Raw genomic sequence first — 20,108 nt, forward strand, 5'->3', positions numbered from 1 at the left:
CAGGTATGAAGCTAACCATCGACGAACCTCCTCGCCCATTGCTAACTTTTCATTGTAAAGGGACTCATCTTCATCAATGAACCCCAAGTATTCATTCAGTTCCCTCCCAGTGAATACCACATTTTTGTTTCTCACCTTGGTCACCTTAGTGACCTTCAAGATATGGGCCACATTGCTATAAAATTCCTTGACCATATGCTCATTTGCCTTCAAACAATTATCTTTAAAGAACTCCCAACCTGCTCGAGCCTGAAACTGTCTATGCACATTGGGGTATAGGGGTAGAAGGTCTTTGTCAATGAATCTTCTCTTAAGAATCAACTTCCGTGACGGCCACCATTCTCTAAACATATGGAATGCCACCTGTCTGACAAATCGATCTTCCCAAACTTCAGGTTTTCTAGTTCGTTCAACACCCCCAACCTAGGGCACACCACTGTTCGGTACCTCATTATCACTATTAGTCCCACCCTCTGCACTCTCCCCAGATACTGAAGCTGTGGGGGAGGTGGAGTATTCACCGCTGCCTGCTACTGAGCCATCAGATGACTCAGACGGTACACGTTGTGGGGCTTGGGCAGTATGTGAAACTGGGACTGCATGAGCTGGCCCTGAATCAGAAGAGAGGTCTTGAGAGGGTACGTACTCACTCCCCGATTGGTCATCTATAACAATTTGTTTCCTTGTTTTCAGTTTAGGTCGGGGAGTGAGTTTAACTTGTTTTCCTTTTCCTCCCCGGGAGGAGTCATGTCATTCCCCGAACCTGGGCCTAGACGTAACACGACACTCGGTGCCTGACTACATGTGACCGAGCGAACCAACTGGCTGGCTGAATCAACATGTGGTGTAACTATGAGCTAGAGATAAATATAAAACATTATAATCTACTAAAGAGTCTGACTGAAATATCATAGATGCGGAAAATACTAAAAGATCTACAAGTATAAACAAGTAGCCGACAAGGCTTGTAAGCACGTGATTTTTGCTTCACGGACAATCACTCCAAAAGAAAACAAAAAATAGTGACAAATGACCTCGCTGTACAATTTTTCGATTTTCCGTGACGTGTGCTGTTAGTCATTTGTGGTTCTGTCCATTTTTCATTTAATCTTATCGAACAAAATACAAAATATGTATGCCATGGTAATTAAACCATAATTCGGTCATTAAAAGAAAATTCACAAAAAATATATATGCATCTTTTATTCTAGGTTGTGATTTAACCTACTTCAAATATTTTTATATGTGTGTGATAATTGTGTTAAGTGATTAAATTAATTGTGGTTTTAATTTCATTTTTTTTATTTTTATTTTTCTTCAAAATTAGAAAACAAAAAGAAAAGAGTGATGAAATTAGTTTGGGCCAAGAAATGAATCAAAATCAAGCCCAAAACCAGGACACATGTCCAGTCCAAGCACAGGCTGCCCGGGTACGTCCCAAACGACGCCGTATCAGCGTCCCTGTGTTGAGCCGTTGATTTGATTCAAATAAACGGTCCCGATCGGGCCACTCATTTAACCCAAACGACGCCGTCTTAGGCAATTGATCTGAGCCGTCCAACCCCTTGATCCAACGGATCCAGGCCTTCCCTTAGGCCTGTCAAATTTGACCCGATCCAATCCCCTACCCGGTCTCAACCCACCATCAGCCCCCGAACGATGTCGTCTCTCTTCAATGAGTAGATCCTGGCCCTTGATCTCACATGATCCGACGGCCAGGATCTAAACCTCAAAATCATATATAAAGCCCAACTTGGTTACCCCGCCCCCTATCCAAAACACCCCCCGGCTTCATCGTCTCCCTGACCAACCCTAACACCCAAACCCTAGCCGCCACCCCACCCCTTCGCCTGAAAGCCGGCGGCAACGGTGCCGTTGGCCATGAGTCTAACACCCCTGAACCACCATGACCCCCCTCTCCAAATCCACACTCAGCTTACCTCGAATCTTCCCCGAACGTCTCGAATCTTCATTCGAAGATCCGAGACCAAACCTAGATCTATACCAAACCACCCCATATTCACCCTAGTCAATCCCCTAACGTCCCTCAGGCCTTAATCAGCTTTGGTTCCGGTCAAATGCAAGCAGAACTTGTCGAATCCCAAATCTGAGTTCAAGAACCCTAAAAAAACCAAACCTGTTTCGTGTTGAGGTAAGTTCCCGGTGTAATCTTCTTTTCTTTCCTTTTGTTTGTGCATATGTTCGTATATTTGTTCTGAATCTTTTGATTATTTTCTGTCAGTTCTCCCCATCTTCAAAAGACCCTTTTTGTTTAGTCGATTTCTTTTCTTAAATGTTAAATGAGTGTTATAAGATGTTTGTTCGCTTCGACTGATGTTGTCGACCAGTTAAGTTTCATAAACTCCGTGTTAAATGCCCCGAGTGTTGAAATAAATTGGTGCCTTGTTTAGTCTGTGTTGTTTGTCGATTAATTGTTACGTATATTAGTTCGTATAGTCGATTTGAGTAACGTCGTCAAATAATTAAGTGTCGTAAAGTTCCATCGTTGTTCGGAAAAATGCCTGAATCACTCATTTGTTCGGTTTTGAGTTCAGTCGATCATCGATTAGTTAGTATACATTATAACTCGCAAAGTCGACTCGACACATGTTGTCGTTAGTTTCACAGCATCAAATAACAAACGACCTAACTCTTACTGGCTGGTTTTGTTAAATGCTTGTGTTGGACTGATTGTAGGTTGGTTTGTTAGCTGTGGGAGGGGGGTTTCGAACTGGTAGATTGACAAATACAATAGAATGAAAGGGTGGGGCAAGACAGCAATGATCAAGGGTATGTGGGATAGTTTTGGTTGGGGGGAAGAAACTGACTAAGTGTTCAGGATTAAAGAAGCTGTCAAGTGTCAATTAAAATACTATTAATGGGGAACAAAACACAAGAGCATGGGAATTAAATGAATACTTTAAACCCATAACTCTTGATTAGAGCAATAGGACAAAGCATGGGGGGATGATTAAGTTTACCAAGAAAAATGCCTCTAGGCATGGGAAGCTAAGGGGTATGGGCAGATTGCAATTGGCAGGATCCAGACAGCTTGACTGCACTGGGTTGTTGGCTTATAACTGTTTCAGAACTTAAAAGGGGATGGACTTTTAGTTTTCAGAAAAAGAAAGAAACATAAAGAAATTTTCAGAATATTGTAACCAAACACTGTCTGAAAACTGCTTAGGAGTTCAAGTTGGCCAAGCTGTCTTTGCTAATTGTTTGTGGGTTATTTGCCGAGCTGTTTGTGTTTGTCGAACTGCTGGTGCTGTTACATTGAGTACTCTGGCTTTCTGTTTGTTTCATCATTCTATTTCTGGGATTGTTTGATTGTTGCTCGACCAACTGTTGGGTTTCCCTTGTTGTTGAGACTGCTGCTGTTTATCTGTGGACTATTGGTGACGTTTGTTGCTGCTTGTTTGCTGTTGATTGTTGAATGCTGCTTACCTGCTGTTGCTGTGTTGTTGTATACTACTCAGCTGATCATTCTCATTCTTCTTTTGCTTTCCTATACCAGGTACACGATTAATAGTGTCAATGTAACTTGAAAGTTGAGCATGAATACAAAAGAGAAGATCTGAAGATGTTTATTTCATACATAGACTGTTATATTGAACATCATGTAATGTATAATAGTTTACATTCTTGTTTGGATCATGTAAGGTAGCCTGCATGCCCGGTAGATATCAATGTATGGTGATTGAATATTTAGTTTGTATAAGTAGGCTGATAGATAAAAGTATTCCCAATGCAGTAGGTTGTATCTTAGACTTTATCTAATTATGTTTAGCATGTCCTTAACTGCATCAAACTATCCATGTTAGTTGATTTCATTTCCTTTTGATAAATTGCCTCCTTATAATTGGCAAACCATTGCTTTAAAAACAAACAGCGCAAGCCTGCACTTCTCAACCTCACGAAGGTCGAGCCCGAATCGAACGAACTCAGCAGGCTTTCATCAGAAAGGCAGTGGCCCAGGCCCAACCGATACCGTATGGGTTGGGTTTGGGCCCATAATGTCCGATTAGCTGCCCATGTGCATGGCCATGTCTTCTCATTCTGTAAAGGCATTCGGAATTCTGTTATAAAAACCTGCAAGCATGTAATTGAGTAGGATCATTTTACTTTCAATTAGTAGAAACAAATGCGACAAGATAACATAGCCGCTATAGGATATCCTTTAAAAATAAAGACGAGATGAGCCTCGACAAATAAAAAATGCACAAGCTGCGGGGCCCTCCAAATGTATATATTAAAATATTTAGAATTCGGGACAGGCCGTTTAGCGAATTTCACGGCCTTTTCCCAACATAACAATACGCTAGTTGCTTTAGGCGCGTATTTAATAATATTATCTCCTTAAACTCGGGTGCACATTTATGTGACTCAAGTCCAAATCTCAACGGAATCGAAATGTGTCTCTAATCACGGGTATATTGATTATGGCATGGTCCGAGATGCATTTCCATGACGTTGCAAATTCTTTTAATAATAAATGAGACGAGCCTCGACAAACAAAAATGCACAAGCTGCGGGGCCCTCCAAATGTATATATTAAAATACTTAGAATTCGGGACAGGCCGTTTAGCGAATTTCACGGCCTTTTCCCAACATAACAATACGCTAGTTGCTTTAGGCGCGTATTTAATAACGTTATCTTCCTAAACTCGGGTGCACATTTATATGACCCAAATCCCAATCTCAACAGAGTTGAAACATAGCTCTAACCACGGGTACATTGATTGTAACGTGGTTCGAGGTGTGTTTTCCACGATATTGCAATTCTTGATAAAAATAACATTAAATGATAAAAGCGGTTAAAAGATAAAATTGACACATAAGTTCACATTTGCATAAAAGCAAATAATTAAGCCGAATATAACAGTTGAGCGACCGTGCTAGAACCACGGAACTCGGGAATGCCTAACACCTTCTCCCGGGTTAACAGAATTCCTTATCCGGATTTATGGTATGCAGACTGTAATATAGAGTCATCCTTTTCCTCGATTCGGGATTAAATTTGGTGACTTGGGACACCCTAAATCTCCCAAGTGGTGACTCTGAAATAAATAAACGAATCCCGTTTCGATTGTCCTTTAATTGGAAAAAACTCCATTGCACCCCCTCGGTGCGGAAAAAGGAGGTGTGACAAGGCTAACACATGAAATCCTGCTAAGATCTGACTGACTGGGTTATAGTCTGCGAAGCCTCTAAAGAATACTGAAAATGCTAACTGTTTACCGGAACAAGTTCCCCGGTATACCTTATTAACTGAAATACTAGAATGACTAAAACAAAAGAGAAATAAGGCCCGACTGGGGCTCACCAATAGCTGATACGAGATGTCCTAGCAAGCAGAATCGTCAACCTACAAATCGTTACCTGCATCGCGAGATACAGGCCCCGGGCAAAAGGGACGTCAGTACATTTGAATTGTACTGGTATGTAAAATAGCTGAACAAAAGAACTGTCAATACTGAAACTGAAACTGAACTGCTAGCTGATAAACTGATAACTGAACAAGGAAGTAAGGATGTGAATACTCCCTTTTTTTTTGAATGATGAACAACCTGTTTAACTGAATATTAAAACTGCGGCCTCAGGCCCGATATATATATATATATGTTTATCTGAACATTAAACTGCAGCCTCAGGCCCAATATGTATATATATATATATGTGCACAACTGCGGCCTCGGGCCCAAGTATACGTATACATAACTGCGACCTCAGGTCCAAAATGCATAAAGCATAAACTGCGGCCTCAGGCCCAAATGCAGGTGTTCAACATTCAGGAATTTAAATCAGGAACTGAGAATCATACTGTAATATGTGATACTGAAATAATGAGCCATACCAGCTTACATGATACTGGTATAGTGAATAGGATTAAACTGAGATGAGTATTCGTAATAAGTTGATTTGTCATAACTGAAACTCATAGAATATCGAATGATCAGGAAACTATGTCATCTAGAGAATATAAGTTCTACTTCTATTCATGGAACCAAGGCATAATTACTTTCTGAGGAAACTAGTAATGTTCATGATGAATGGGACGTAGGGAGAATCATAGATATTCCCAAACGTAAAGAGTTAGCCTTACATACCTCAATTTGCCTCTTAGTGATACTACAATGATCCACACTACTACGAACCTTCAATCTACAACAACAACATCCAATGGAACCCAATATTAGTAATAAATTCCATAACTTATGCCATTTCGGCATATTATCAAACACCTTGAAGGCATAGATATTTACACCTCATAACTATAGTGTTGGTTCATCCAACTATCACCATTAACCAACAATTCATTCCACCATCATTCCTAACAAATTTATAACTTCCAACAACATATGTATGACCATCCATTCACACCCAACCAACAAATCCTATCAAATAATCACCTTTAACTCCCTACCATGGTCATGCATTTAAATTGGGAATTTATGACTTCCAATCACCATACCATAAGTTGTAATACTTGATTCATACTCATAATTCCATAATAACACCATATATGTAAGTCTAAGGGTGTAGGATTACCTCTTGTAGACCAAATCTTGAAAGACAACTTTTGGGGTGTTCTTGAGATTTTGAAGAAATCCTATGAAACCCAATCAAAATCATGTTGTAACTAGTGATCGAGAGGTGAAATCACCATGAAAACACACTTAAAAACTCACCTTAGGTGTGCAATTGGATGCCTTAGTCAAGTTGGGGTGTAGAGGAAACCCTAAGCTTGAGAAGTGACTCAATTTCTATTATTTCCGGCCTTTAAAGTATTTAAAACTTTCCAGATGCGAGAGTTCGCGCACTTGTTCGCGCGATTGTTCGCGCACGAGGCAGAATGCTCAGCAAAAATGCGCGACTTGGCGCTAGTGACACCTGCCCAGTAAAATGGTCATAACTTTATGTATACACATCCAAATGACTAAAAGTTTATTGACTTGGAAACTAGACTCAAAGGGCTTTAATTTGATAGGTTATTCATCTCACAACCCGTTATATAACCGGAGATATGATCGTTCAAAGTGAGGTCTTGTGCGCACTCATTTACAGATTTGTCTAATATGAAACTTTTCCAACTTGACTTAGACTTAGGCCTCTCCTTAGACCCCAATTCACCTCTAATATGACTTATACACTTATTAACATAACCACTCAATTACCATCATGATAATGCTCATTTAATGCATCCACAACTGATTCAAATTATGGGGTGTTACATTATCTCCCCCTTGGGGTCATTCGTCCTCGAATGATGGTCCTGGCTGCAACTACGGCTATCTATGGTCATTAAATGGGTGTTATGGAGATATGAGAATACTAAAATATTATGAATACATGTATATCAAACTGAACGAGCACGTGATCACTAAATACTAAGCTAAGTAGATATTGTAGGACACAGAGATTATAATATAAGACCTGAATGGAAAGGTTAATTACCTTCCACATTTTCCTTTTGCTCTTCAAAGAGATGGGGATATCTGGACTTCATGTATTCCTCGGCTTACCATGTAGCGTCTTCAACCTTTTGATTTCTTCAAAGCACTTTTACTGAAGCAATTTCCTTAGTTCTGAGCTTGCAGATTTGTCGATCAAGAATAGCTACTGGAATTTCCTCATAAGACAGGTTGTCCTTAACCCCTATAATCTCTGTAGGAACCACAAGTGACGGGTCTCCCATGACTTTCTTCAACATGGACACATGAAACACTGGGTGTACAACAGCTAGTTCTTGTGGCAATTCTAACTCATAAGCCACATGTCCGATCCTTCGCAGGATTCTATATGGACCAATATAGTGGGGGCTAAGTTTTCCCTTCTTTCCAAATCTCATAACGCCTTTCATGGGCGATACCTTCAGAAATACCCAATCATCAACTTGGAACTCTAAGTCTCTACGTCGTACGTCCGAATAGGACTTTTGGCGACTTTGAGCTGTCTTCAAATGCCTTTGTATCAAATTAACTTTCTCCATGGCCTAATAGACCAAATCGGGTCCTAACAACTTCGCTTCTACGACTTCGAACCAACCAATTGGTGATCTACACCTTCGCCCATACAGAGCTTCATACGGTGCCATCTTGATACTAGAGTGATAACCGTTATTATAAGAAAACTCTACAAGAGGTAGATGATCGTCCCAATTACCTTTAAATTCAATAACACATGCCCTGAACATATCCTCAAGGGTCTGAATGGTGCGTTCCGCCTGGCCATCTGTCTGAGGATGAAAAGCGGTGCTGAGATTCACCCTTGTGCCCAATCCCTTCTAAAAGGATTTCCAAAAGTTTGCTGTGAACTGAGCACCACGATCTGAGATAATGGACAAAGGAGTCCTATGCAATCGGACAATTTCTTTGATATACAACTTGGCATAATCCTCGGCCGAATCTATAGTCTTCACTGGCAAGAAGTGAGCTGACTTGGTAAGTCGGTCTACAATCACCCAAATCGAATCATGCTTCCGGTACGAGCGAGGTAGACCTGTTATGAAGTCTATGTTTATCATCTCCCATTTCCAAATGGGAATTTCTATATTCTGAGTTAAACCGCCAGGCCTCTGGTGTTCGACTTTCACCTGCTGGCAATTTGGACACTTAGCCACGAAATCTGCTATATTCTTTTTCATATCATTCCACCAATAAACCTCCTTAAGATCATGATACATCTTTGTGGAACCTGGGTGAATAGAATGCCTGGAATTGTGGGCCTCTGACATAATCCACTCTCTAAGCTCATTTACATCTGGAACGCATAGTCTGCCTCTGTATTTTAAAGTGCCATCATCTCCCCCTTGTTCAAAAGCCATAGTCTTGTGTTTGCGAATTCCTTCCTTCAGCTGCAATAAGTAAGGATCACTGAACTGTTTTTCTTTTACTTCGGCTACTAAGGAGGATTCAGCCCTGTTCTGGAGAACAACGCCACCATCTTCGGAGTCCAAAAGTCGAACTCCTAGATTTGCTAAACGGTGGACTTCCTTCATCATAGTTCGCTTGTCTGCCTCAACATGAGCTAAGCTCCCCATAGAACGCCGACTGAGAGCATTGGCTACAACATTTGCTTTCCCCGGATGATAGAGGATATCAACATCATAATCCTTAAGTAATTCGAGCCACCTTCTCTGACGTAGATTTAATTCTCTTTGCTTGAAGATGTACTGAAGACTCTTGTGATTTGTAAAAATGTCAACATGTACCCCATACAAATAATGGCGCTAAATCTTAAGCGCGAACACCACAGCCGCTAATTCAAGGTCATGAGTCGGATAATTCTTCTCGTGAGCCTTGAGCTATCTCGACGCGTAGGCTATGACTTTACCGTGCTGCATTAGTACACACCCCAGACCAACCCCTGAAGCATCACAATAAACAACGAACCCTTCGTTTCCTTCTGGTAGTGTCAAGACTGGAGCTGAAGTCAATCTCTTCTTTAACTCCTCAAAACTTTTCTCGCACGCGTCCGACCATTGAAACTTGACTTTCTTCTGAGTTAATCTAGTCAAAGGGGACGAGATAGAAGAAAATCCCTCTACAAAACGCCTATAATATCCTGCTAGGCCCAAGAAACTTCTTATATCGGATACTGAGGTGGGTCTAGGCCAATTCTTCACTGCCTCTATTTTCTGAGAGTCCACCTTCACGCCTTCCCCTGAGATGATATGGCCCAAAAACGCTACTAATTTTAACCAGAATTCACACTTAGAAAATTTGGCATATAGCTTGTGATCCTGCAGTGTTTGCAACATAATTCTAAGATGTTCGGCATAGTCAGTCTCGCTACGGGAATAAATCAAGATGTCATCAATAAACACGATAACAAACAAATCAAGATAAGGCTTGAAGACCCTATTCATAAGGTCCATGAAAGCTGCTGGTGCATTCATTAAACCTAATGACATTACCAAGAATTCAAAATGCCCATATTGAGTCCTAAAAGTTGTTTTTGGAATATCAACTTCCTTAACCTTCAACTGATGGTATCCCGATCTGAGGTCAATCTTGGAATAATACTGGGCGCCCTGAAGTTGATCAAATAAATCATCTATTCTGGGAAGAGGGTACTTGTTCTTGATGGTGACTTTATTCAACTGACGATAGTCAATGCACATGCGCAACGACCCATCCTTCTTTCGGACAAACAAGACCGGTGCGCCCCAAGGTGAGACACTTGGCCTTATAAATCCCTTATCTAGTAGGTCCTTCAACTGGACTTTTAACTCTTTCAACTCTGCTGGGGCCATTCTGTAAGGCGGAATGGATATTGTCTTAGTGCCTGGAAGTAGATCAATTCCAAAGTCAATCTCTCTATAGGGAGGAATTCCAGGGAGATCTTCGGGAAACACTTCTGGAAACTCATTTACAATTGGTACCGACTGGAGAGTAGGGATCTGAGCATCTGCATCCTTAACTCGAACCAGGTGATAGATATATCCCTTGGAGATCATCTTTCTGGCTTTAAGATAGGAAATAAACCTACCCCTAGGTGCTACTGCATCACCCTTCCATTCTAAGACTGGTTCACCGGGAAACTCAAAACTTACTATTTTGGTTCTACAACCCACTTTGGCATAACATGACTCTAACCAATCCATGCCCATGATCACATCGAAGTCTAACATCTCCAATTCTACTAAGTCTGCTACAGTAAGACGATAACGCACTTTAACTGGACATCCCTTATAGATATACCTTGCTATAACTGATTCTCCAACTGGAGTGGACACTTCAAAGGGTTCACACAACTTTTCTGGTTCTATCCCAAATTTCTTTGCAATATATGGGGTTACATAAGATAGGGTGGATCCTGGATCTATAAGAGTATAGACATCAAAAGTGAATATTGTTAGTGTACCTGTGACAACATCTCCACGAGCCTCTATATCCTGACGGTCTGCCAGTGCATACAAGCGGTTTCGACCACCGCCTGCATCATTAGACTTTGTTGCACCACGCCCTTGTTGGGCCTGAGAGTTATGATGGGATGCTGAATTAGTGGACTGAGCTGCATTGCCTCCATTGTTCTGTTTTGCTGATGGACAATCCCTCAAGAAGTGGCCCTGCTGACCGCACCCAAAGCAACCATTTGTGCCCAAACGACACAACCCTCGGTGTCTCTTACCACACGTGTTGCAAATAGGGTAATCAGGGACTCTGTAGCCCACACTAGCCTGTGACTGTGAATCTACTATTCTGAAATTCTGGTTTTTCTTGTTAAACTTCGACCTCGGAACCGGTGTACTAGCTGAAGATGGAGCAGGTCCTGATTTTGATTTTTTGAAAAACTGGCGATTGCCTCCTGCTTGAGATCCCCCATGGTTGAAATTTCCTGCAGACTTAGCTGTTTTGCTGAATTCCCTCTCATTCTCTCTCCGTAGCCGCTCTTCTTCCTTCAACCTGTCTTCGTTCCCTTGAACAAAGGCAGCTATCTTAGTGATGGTCATGTCATTATTCTAAGCAGCTATATTAGCATCAGCAAACAATTCATCTGAGAGCCCCAACACAAACCGCCTAACTCTGGCCCTCATTTCACGTACCATTTCTGGAGCATACTTGGCCAGAGAGACGAACTTGAGGTAGTACTCATTCACACTCATATCATTCTGTCTGAGTCTCTCAAACTCCAAAGCCTTAGCTTCCAAGACCTCAATGGGTAGAAAGTGCTCAAGGAACGCATCTGCAAAATCCTTCCAAGTCGCAGGATCTGCATCCTCCCCTCGGGACTCTGCCCATGTTTCATACCACTGTTGGCAACATCCTTCAGCTGGTATGCAGCAAGCTCTACTGCCTCAGTGTCTGTAGCATGCATCACTCGAAATATCTTCTGAACCTCATCAATGAAATTTTGCGGATCCTCATCCTTTTTAGACCCTGTAAAGACGGGAGGTTTCATGTTGAGGAATTCCCTAGACCTGGAACTACCCGTCTCACGAACATCACTTGTTCCCTATCTTTGAGCCTGATTAGCAACAATCTGGGTGAGCAACTGGATAGCTCCCCTGACATCCATGTCTGAAGCACTGGGCACTGAGCCCGATGCAACTCTCTGGGCTGGAGTGTCCTCCTCCTGAGCAGCATTAGTTGTGGCCCCCTGGCTAGTAGCTGAGGCCCTCCTGGTGTACTTTCTTTTTGCAGGCATTTTTCTGAAATATGCAATTCGCATGGGTTAGAAAGATTCATGAAAGCAAATCTCTAACTGCACGATCTAGAGTATGAAAGAAATGGAACAATCCTAGATGTCTTGGTGGTCAACTACTTACATGTGTGGCACGCACACACACATAAAAGAGACCCCACTAGACACGGCTTCGTAGATTTCCTAGGACTCTTGAACCTAGGGCTCTGATACCAAGCTTTGTCATGCCCCGAACCTGGGCCTAGACGTAACACGGCACTCGGTTCCTGACTACATGTGACCGAGCGAACCAACTGGCTGGCTGAATCAACATATGGTGTAACTATGAGCTAGAGATAAATATAAAACATGATAATCTACTAAAGAGTCTAACTGAAATATCATAGATGCGGAAAATACTAAAAGATCTGCAAGTATAAACAAGTAGCCAACAAGGCTAACACATGAAATCCTGCTAAGATCTGACTGACTGGGTTATAGTCTGCGAAGCCTCTAAAGAATACTGAAAATGCTAACTGTTTACCGGAACAAGGTCCCCGGTATACCTTATTAACTGAAATACTAGAATGACTAAAACAAAAGAGAAATAAGGCCCCGGAAGACTGGGGCTCACCAATAGCTGATACGAGATGTCCTAGCAAGCAGAATCGTCAACCTACAAATCGTTATCTGCATCGCGAGATACAGGCCCCAGGCAAAAAGGACGTCAGTACATTTGAATTGTACTGGTATGTAAAATAGCTGAACAAAAGAACTATCAATACTGAAACTGAAACTAAACTGCTAGCTGATAAACTGATAACTGAACAAGGAAGTAAGGATGTGAATACTCCCTTTTTTGAATGATGAACAACCTGTTTAACTGAATATTAAAACTGCGGCCTCAGGCCCAATATGTATGAACTGCAGCCTCAGGCCCAGGCCCAATATATATGTATATATGTGCACAACTGCGGCCTCGGGCCCAAGTATACGTATACATAACTGCGACCTCAGGTCCAAAATGCATAAAGCATAAACTGCGGCCTCAGGCCCAAATGCAGGTGTTCAACATTCAGGAATTTAAATCAGGAACTGAGAATCATACTGTAATATGTGATACTGAAATAATGAGCCATACCAGCTTACATGATACTGGTATAGTGAATAGGATTAAACTGAGATGAGTATTCGTAATAAGTTGATTTGTCATAACTGAAACTCATAGAATATCGAATGATCAGGAAACTATGTCATCTAGAGAATATAAGTTCTACTTCTATTCATGGAACCAAGACATAATTACTTTCTGAGGAAACTAGTAATGTTCATGATGAATGGGACGTAGGGAGAATCATAGATATTCCCAAACATAAAGAGTTAGCCTTACATACCTCAATTTGCCTCTTAGTAATACTACAATGATCCACACTACTACGAACCTTCAATCTACAACAACAACATCCAATGGAACCCAATATTAGTAATAAATTCCATAACTTATGCCATTTCGGCATATTATCAAACACCTTGAAGGCATAGATATTTACACCTCATAACTATAGTGTTGGTTCATCCAACTATCACCATTAACCAACAATTCATTCCACCATCATTCCTAACAAATTTATAACTTCCAACAACATATGTATGACCATCCATTCACACCCAACCAACAAATCCTATCAAATAATCACCTTTAACTCCCTACCATGGTCATGCATTTAAATTGGGAATTTATGACTTCCAATCACCATACCATAAGTTGTAATACTTGATTCATACTCATAATTCCATAATAACACCATATATGTAAGTCTAAGGGTGTAGGATTACCTCTTGTAGACCAAATCTTGAAAGACAACTTTTGGGGTGTTCTTGAGATTTTGAAGAAATCCTATGAAACCCAATCAAAATCATGTTATAACTAGTGAACGAGAAGTGAAATCACCATGAAAACACACTTAAAAACTCACCTTAGGTGTGCAATTGGATGCCTTGGTCGAGTTGGGGTGTAGAGGAAACCCTAAGCTTGAGAAGTGACTCAATTTCTATTATTTCCGGCCTTTAAAGTATTTAAAACTTTCCAGATGCGAGAGTTCGCGCACTTGTTCGCGCGCGAGGCAGAATGCTCAGCAAAAACGCGCGACTTCGTGCTAGTGACACCTTCCCAGTAAAATAGTCGTAACTTTCTGTATACACCTCCAAATGATTAACGGTTTGTTGACTTGGAAACTAGACTCAAAGGGCTTTAATTTGATAGGTTATTCATCTCACAAATCGTTATATAACCGGAGATATGATCGTTCAAAGTGAGGTCTTGTGCGCACTCATTTACAGATTTGTCTAATATGAAACTTTTCCAACTTGTCTTAGACTTAGGCCTCTCCTTAGACCCCAATTCACCTCTAATATGACTTATACACTTATTAACATAACCACTCAATTACCATCACGATAATGCTCGTTTAATACATCCACAACCGATTCAAATTATGGGGTATTACAAGTCACCTCGGTCGGGCTGTTTGGCACCTCTTCCTCGTTGTTTTACCATTGTTTGCAAGCAAACACATCTAACATTGTTAGTTGAAGCACAGGTAGTGAAACAGGTGAATGACTTAAAGTTGCAGACAGCAAAATGAAAGTTGCAGACAGCAAAATGATTGTTGCAGACACTGTTGCAGAACTAGGCACCGCGGACCGCACCATCAGGAGTGCAGCCGCGTTGGAGGCATCGCGGACCGCGCTGAACAAAGCCCCAGGAAAGGTCTTCTCTGAATCTCACACCACGGTCCACACAAAATGGGGTCGCGGCCGCGGTGGGCCAACGCGGACCGCACAAAAGTTACCGCGGCCGCACTGGACACAAGTTGTTCTTCAGTCAATCAAGCATCGCAGACCGCGTTAGGGTACCACGGACCGCGCTAAGGCGATCGCGGGTTGCACTAGATCAGTTTCAGGGACTAAGCTAGGGTTGCATGCTTTGTTCTATTTTTGTTCAAATTTTTACCCCTACTTGTCCCTACTCAGGTGCCCAATCCTTAGGTACTTTAAACTAATCACGAAATCTAACCTAGACTAACAATTCGAAGAAAATCATGAAGAGAAAGAAGTTACAGACTACTGGAAAGCAAATATAATAAAAATAAGAAACTAATTAATCATGAATGCATGAAATGTTACCAGGATTAGGAAGAATGAATGCAATCTATCCACACAAGCAATAATCCCAATCTTGAAAGAAGGTGAACAATAGAATTAGGGTTCTGGGTTTCCAATTTGCAAAAAGGGTAAAATGAGACCCTTGGTCTCTATTTATAGATACCCAGTGGGACCCGTACTCACCTACCAGCGCGACCACACAAAAGTGACCGCGGATCGCGCTGGGTTTATTTGTGTGACCCTTCATGAAGCACCCTACGCGGACCACATAAAAGTGGAACGCGGCCGCGTAGGTCCCCCGCGGACCGCACTAACTTGACCGCGGCCACGGTGAAGAACTTCAGAGAGTCCCCTTTTTGACTCATGCCGGTGCGGACCGCACAAAGTGCACCGCGGCCGCACTGGCAGTCTTTAGAGACTATGCAATTTTCCTAATCTGTTTTGCACTGCTTCAACACAATCCCTGCAACATCTCACAAACAATTAGCTCAAAAATCCTAAGCTACAAAGAAAAATCAAAAGGACATGGGTTGCCTCCCAAGAAGCGCCTGATTTAACGTCACAGCACGACGCATGTTACCACCCCATCACTTTAGATGAAGAAGCGTCACTACGTGGTTGCCATCGAACTTTCCAAAATAATGCTTGACCCTATGGCCATTGACTCTGAAAACTTCACCATTTTTGTTTTTTAGATCAAGAGCACCAAATGGGGTCACGAACACAACTTCAAATGGCCCACTCCACTTTGACTTGAGCTTACCCAGAAACAGACATAACCGGGAATTATATAAGAGAACCATATCCCCAACTTTGAACTCCTTGCCCCGAGCATATTTGTCATGAAGGTATTTCATTTTGTCCTTGTACAAGGACGAGCTAGAGTATGCATGGAATCTAAACTCATCGAGCTCATTGAGTTGTTCAACCCTCAGAGTTGCAGCAACATACCATTCTAAGTTCAACTTCCTCAAGGCCCACATAGCCTTGTGCTCCAATTCCACCGGAAGATGGCAAGCTTTCCCAAACACCAACCGGTACGGAGACATACCAATCAGGGTCTTGTAAGTTGTCCGATAGGCCCAAAGAGCATCATCCAATTTTTTCGCTCAATCGGCCCTATTTGCATTTACAGTTTTAGACAAGATACTCTTAATTTATCGGTTGGAGACTTCCACTTGACCGCTAGCTTGAGGATGATAGGGGGTGGTTACTTTATGATTAACTCCATATTTGGCTAGCAATGAATCAAAAGCCTTGTTGCAAAAGTGAGATCCCCCGTCACTAATGATAGCACGGGGAGTGCCAAACCTCATGAAGATACTCTTTTTAAGAAATACCACAACACTCCGGGCTTCATTGTTGGGCAAAGCCACGACTTCAATCCACTTGGATATATAATCCACCACCACAAGAATGTAAGTGTTTCCACAAGAGCTCACGAAAGGACCCATGAAATCGATGTCCCAAACATCAGAAATATCTACCTCGAGAATCATATTGAGGGGCATCTCATCCCTTTTTGAAATTTCGCCAGCTCGTTGGCATTCATCACATCTTTTGACCATATCACCGGCATCTTTAAACAAAGTAGGCCAATAAAATCCGCAACTAAGCACTTTAGAAGCCGTTCTCACCCCGCCATGATGGCCACCATAGGGTGAGGAATGGCAAGCTTCCAAAATACCCAATTGCTCCTCCTCCGGGACACATCATCAAATCACACCATCGGTGCAAATCTTAAACAAATAGGGCTCGTCCCAATAATAATCCAAGCTATCCCGCTTGAGCTTCTTCCTTTGGTTAGAAGAGAGCTCACATGGGATGATTCCGGTAACAAGATAATTTGCAACATCGGCGAACCACGACATTACACTCATTGACACCGCAAGGAGTTGCTCGTCGAGAAATGTATCATTGATCTCAAGGCCGTTACAAGGCCTCCCCTCCTCCTCCAAACGGGACAAGTGGTCTGCCACTTGATTCTCACTACCCTTCCGGTCAACAATTTCTAAATCAAACTCTTGAAGAAGAAGAACCCATCTCATCAATCTTGCCTTTGAATCTTTCTTGGTCATAAAATACCTAAGGGCGACATGGTTGGTGTGCACAATAACTTTGGTCCCCATAAGGTAAGGACGGAACTTTTCCATAGCAAAAACAATAGCCAATAACTCATTTTCAGTGACTGTGTAGTTTCTTTGAGCCTCATTCATGGTCTTGCTTGAGTAGTATACCGGATGGAACATCTTGTTGATCCTTTGGCCTAAAACCGCCCCCACCGCAATGTCACTAGCATCGCACATGAGCTCAAATGGTAAGCTCCAATTTGGTGTGGTGATGATGGGGATAGTTGTCAACTTTTGTTTAAGAAGCTCAAAGCCTCCATGAATTTCTCATCAAAAACAAACTTGGCATCTTTCTCTAGAAACTTGCACATCGGGTTAACTACCTTAGAAAAATCTTTGATGAACCTCCGGTAGAAACCCGCGTGCCCAAGAAAACTCCTCACCCCTTTGACAGAAGTAGGGGAGGAAGCCTTGAAATAACCTCGATTTTGCCTTATCCACTTCAATTCCTCTCTTCGAGATCTTGTGACCCAACACTATACCTTCTTCTACCATAAAATGGCACTTTTCCCAGTTTAGAACAAGGTTGGTATCTTCACACCGAGCCAACACTCTATCCAAGTTCACCAACCATTCCTCAAAAGAATCCCCAACCATGCTGAAATCATCCATGAAGACCTCCAAGATATCTTCCACCATGTCGGTGAAAATAGCCATCATGCAACGTTGGAAGGTCGCCGGAGCATTACATAATCCAAATGGCATTCTAGAGAAAGCGAATGTGCCATAAGGATATGTAAAAGTCGTTTTTTCTTGGTCCTCTAGGGCAATGAGAATTTGATTGTACCCTGAGTAACCATCAAAAAAACAATAGAAAGCCCGGCTCGCAAGACGATCAAGCATTTGGTCAAGGAATGGCAATGGGAAATGATCTTTTCTAGTTACCTTGTTCAGCTTCTGGTAATCCATACAAACTATCCAACCCGTCACTGTCCAAGTCGAAATAAGCTCATTGTTGTCATTGGTCACTACAGTCATTCCACCTTTTTTTGGTACACATTGCACCGGAGAAGTCCATGAACTGTCAGAAATGGGATAAACCACACCTGCGTCAAGCCACTTGATGACCTCTTTCTTTACTACTTCTTGCATAGCCTCATTTAGTCTTCTTTGATGCTCAAGTGAAGGCCTCACATCCTCATCCAATATGATTTTATGCATGCAAAAGGCGGGGCTTATACCCCGAATATCAGCTAAAGTCCATCTGATTGCCCTTTTTCGCTTTTGAAGAACCGCCAAGGTGGCCGCAACCTGCATGTTAGTAAGGCAAGAAGAAAGAAGAATGGGTAAAGTAGAATTTGAACCCAAGAATTCATACCTGAGGTGTGGAGGAAGTGGCTTCAACTCCAACACCGGTGGCTCCTCAATCGATGGCTTTGTTGGTGGAGTTTTGCGGTTTTCAAGATCTAAAGATAGCCTTCTAGGCTCATAAGAATATGAAACCATACCGTGCAATGCATTCACGCACTCCACTCTACTAGCATCATCATTGACATCCATATTAAGAAGCACGACCTCAAGAGGATCTTCAACATTGATCATGGAACTTGTGTCATCCACTATCACAGCTGTGACAATGTCCACAAATGAACACACCTCCGTGCTATTGGGTTGTCTCATTGATTTGCAAACATGGAATACCACCTTCTCATCTCCCATTCGAAATGTCAACTCACCCGCTTCAACATCAACCAATGCCTTACCCGTAGCTAGTAAAGGCCTACCAAGAATAATCGACACTTCAAAGTCCACCTCACAATCTAATATGACAAAGTCGGCCGACAATATGAATTTATCAACACAGACAAGAACATCATCGATTATGCCCAAGGGTCACTTCATCGATCGATCTGCCATTTGAAGTCTCATTGAAGTAGGTTGAGGTTGCCCAATTCCCAAAGTCTTGAAGACCAAGTATGGCATCAAATTAATACTAGCCCCCAAGTCACACAGGGCCTTAGCAAAATCCGCACTTCCGATAGTACATGGGATAGTAAAAGCTCCGGGATCCTCAAGTTTGGGTGCCATTGAATGCACTATGACACTCACTTTATGAGTCATCTTAATTGTTTCACACTCCATCGACCTCTTCTTTGTAACCAAATCTTTCATGAACTTTGCATACCCCGACATTTGCTCAAGTGCCTCAACCAAAGGGACATTGCTTGTGAGGCTCTTCATCATGTCAATGAATTTTTTTAATTGATTGTCACTCTTTTGCTTTGCCAACCGTTGAGGATAAGGGTGAGGTGGCCTAGGCAAAGTTGCCTTGGCCTTTTGTACAACCGGCTCTGGTATGTCAATCACGTGTTCCCTAGATGGGTTCACGACATCTTGAGTCTTCACCTTGGCTTCATCATCAATATCAATCCGCACATCATTGTTCACATTTTGATTAACCATATCATCAATAATCAAAAGTACATAATCATCCCGCAACTCAACATCTTCATCCATAGCTTGCTTTTGTATCAAGACATTCACATCACCGCCTCTTCCATTTCTTGTTGTAACTGCCATCACATGATTATTATTCCCACCCTTCCGGTTCACCACCGTATCACTTGGTAGAGCACCCTTGGGACGAGTATTCAATGCTTGAGAAATTTGGCCTAATTGCACCTCCAAGTTCCGGATAGATGTGTTATGCAAAGCTAATTAGGCCTCGGAATCTTGGTTCTTTTT

The 20,108-nt window shown here is 42.0% G+C and overlaps 1 protein-coding gene across 1 annotated transcript; it reads right to left on the bottom strand.

Moving 5' to 3' along the window:
* Nucleotides 1-9,307: 9,307 nt before the first annotated feature.
* Nucleotides 9,308-11,458, bottom strand: LOC142172747 (uncharacterized). The gene is made up of 2 exons (XM_075236419.1): nucleotides 10,184-11,458; nucleotides 9,308-9,745 (listed from the first exon to the last, which is right to left on the bottom strand). The coding sequence occupies exons 1-2, from the start codon at nucleotides 11,456-11,458 to the stop codon at nucleotides 9,308-9,310; spliced, it is 1,713 nt and encodes a 570-aa protein (XP_075092520.1).
* Between the last annotated feature and the right edge of the window lie 8,650 nt (nucleotides 11,459-20,108).

The sequence above is a fragment of the Nicotiana tabacum genome, chromosome 18 (genome assembly GCF_000715075.1).
Source record: "Nicotiana tabacum cultivar K326 chromosome 18, ASM71507v2, whole genome shotgun sequence".
In the NCBI taxonomy this organism is placed as follows: domain Eukaryota; kingdom Viridiplantae; phylum Streptophyta; class Magnoliopsida; order Solanales; family Solanaceae; genus Nicotiana; species Nicotiana tabacum.